The sequence below is a fragment of the Lygodium microphyllum genome, chromosome 27, assembly GCF_053477565.2.
Source record: "Lygodium microphyllum isolate KBCC chromosome 27, Lygodium_microphyllum_v1.1.10, whole genome shotgun sequence".
Lineage (NCBI taxonomy): Eukaryota > Viridiplantae > Streptophyta > Polypodiopsida > Schizaeales > Lygodiaceae > Lygodium > Lygodium microphyllum.
The window spans coordinates 96342985-96344757 of record NC_141161.1 but is presented as its reverse complement, the minus strand read 5'-3'; the positions used below and the strand labels follow the sequence as shown (position 1 = coordinate 96344757).

The following is a 1773-nucleotide window of genomic DNA, read 5'->3' as shown; positions in this document are numbered from 1 at the left end:
CCCCCTAGGTGTGGAAGTTCAGATTGAAGAGGGCTCTAAAGGCCTCTCTTAGTAGAAGGTTGAACCGGCTGTTGTGGAGGATTGTTGCAAAGAAACTCCCTACAAGAGATAAAGTGGCAAAATTCAAGGATTGCAGCTCAATGTGTGCTCTATGCTACACTCATACCGGGACGAACAACCATCTCTTTTGGTTCTGTAGAGCTGCTAGAGGGGCCTGGAAAAGCATGAAAGAATAGATGAAGCTAGCACAATTCAATGAGGGCATAGGAATGAGAGCTGCACTCCTAGGCGACCTAGGGAAAATTGATGAAGAGACTATGAAAGTGTGGAATATCATAAGGGCTGTTGTTTTGTCCACACTCTGGAAGAATAAGAACAGAGTGATGATGAAGAAGGAAGGGCCTCTTAGCAAAGAAGTTCTAGTTAATATGTGTAAAGAGGACATGTTTGCTTTATTAGGTAGACTTAGGAAAAAAGGACGTGTATAAGGTAGCCTTTCATAGGCTCACTAAGTGTAGATAAGCATGTGGCAGTGCCTGTCCATCTCTAGATGTTTTTCCATTCTCAATAAATAAACTGCACATTATTAAAAAAAAAAGGAAATCATCTTAGAAACTTTTATTTTAAGGTCGGGAATTTCTACGGGAAATAATGCTCTGCTAGTCGGAACATTCTTTCTCTTTCCTGGACGCTCACCCTTAAAATCGTGCCTCCTGCGGAAACCCTAACAGGAAGATCTCCCGAGTCCCCATCGGGTGATCTCTGTGTCTAGGTTGCCTCCCTTAATTCGCCTGTGCGCGCGATCAGGTTTTTTGAGTGCCCCTGTGTGCATCAAACCCTCCTTCCATCTCTGCCCTGAGACTGCCATGGTTTCGTCAGACGCCAGAGGCGGCATCAGCGGCAGCAGCACCTCCAGCAGTCAGAGGGACGATGACGGCGTCCGCCTCTATAACCCTTTCCAGGAGTATCGTGGCACTGCCTTTGACCCGCGGTCCGTCAACACCCTCTATCGCCTCCCCTCGTCTCCTGAATTCCTCTTCCCGGAGGAGGCCGCCGTGCAGCACCGCAACTGGAGCGAGAATTTAACCTACTACACTGGCTGCGGCTACCTCGGTGGTGCCCTCCTTGGGGGTGGCCTCGGTGTGACCGATGGTATACGCGCTTCCGAAGAAGGAGACACCCTCAAGCTGCGGATCAACAGGGTCCTCAATGCATCGGGACACAGGGGCAGGACATATGGCAATAAACTCGGTGTCATTGGGCTTATGTATGCGGGGCTTGAGAGCGGTGTCACTGCGGCTCGTGGAACTGATGACATTCTCAATAGCATCGCAGCAGGGCTCGGCACTGGAGCTCTCTTCAGGGTTGCTGCTGGACCTAGGGCAGCTGCTTTTGCCGGTGCCCTAGGTGGGATTGCCGCAGGGGTTGCTGTCGGAGGTAAGCATGCTCTCAGAAGGTATTCCCCGATATGAAGGTATTTGCCGATATTACAGCAGATTGCTTGGCCAGACATTTTTCCCCCCTCGATTGCCCAGCAGACACCAGTTAGCCATTTAAAGGACAGAGTGATGCAGGTTAATACACACGGCTTTTTGCATTGATAATACAACTTCTGGCTTGTCTGTGCACTGCAGTAATGGTGAAATGTGTCTCAACTCTTATAACACTGCATATGCCCAGGCAATCAGATAAAATGTAGGAGTAAGTCATGGTATAAACTGGATGGAAGATATTTACAATAAATGTTGAATGTGGTGTATTGTTCTGTGGGTA

General features: G+C 48.7%; 1 protein-coding gene across 1 annotated transcript; it reads left to right on the top strand.

The window, feature by feature from the left end:
- The first annotated feature begins 663 nt into the window (after positions 1-663).
- Positions 664-1773, top strand: LOC148012629 (mitochondrial import inner membrane translocase subunit TIM23-1-like). Its single transcript, XM_087669281.1, has one exon. The coding sequence runs from the start codon at positions 867-869 to the stop codon at positions 1470-1472; it is 606 nt and encodes a 201-aa protein (XP_087525407.1). The 5' UTR covers positions 664-866; the 3' UTR covers positions 1473-1773.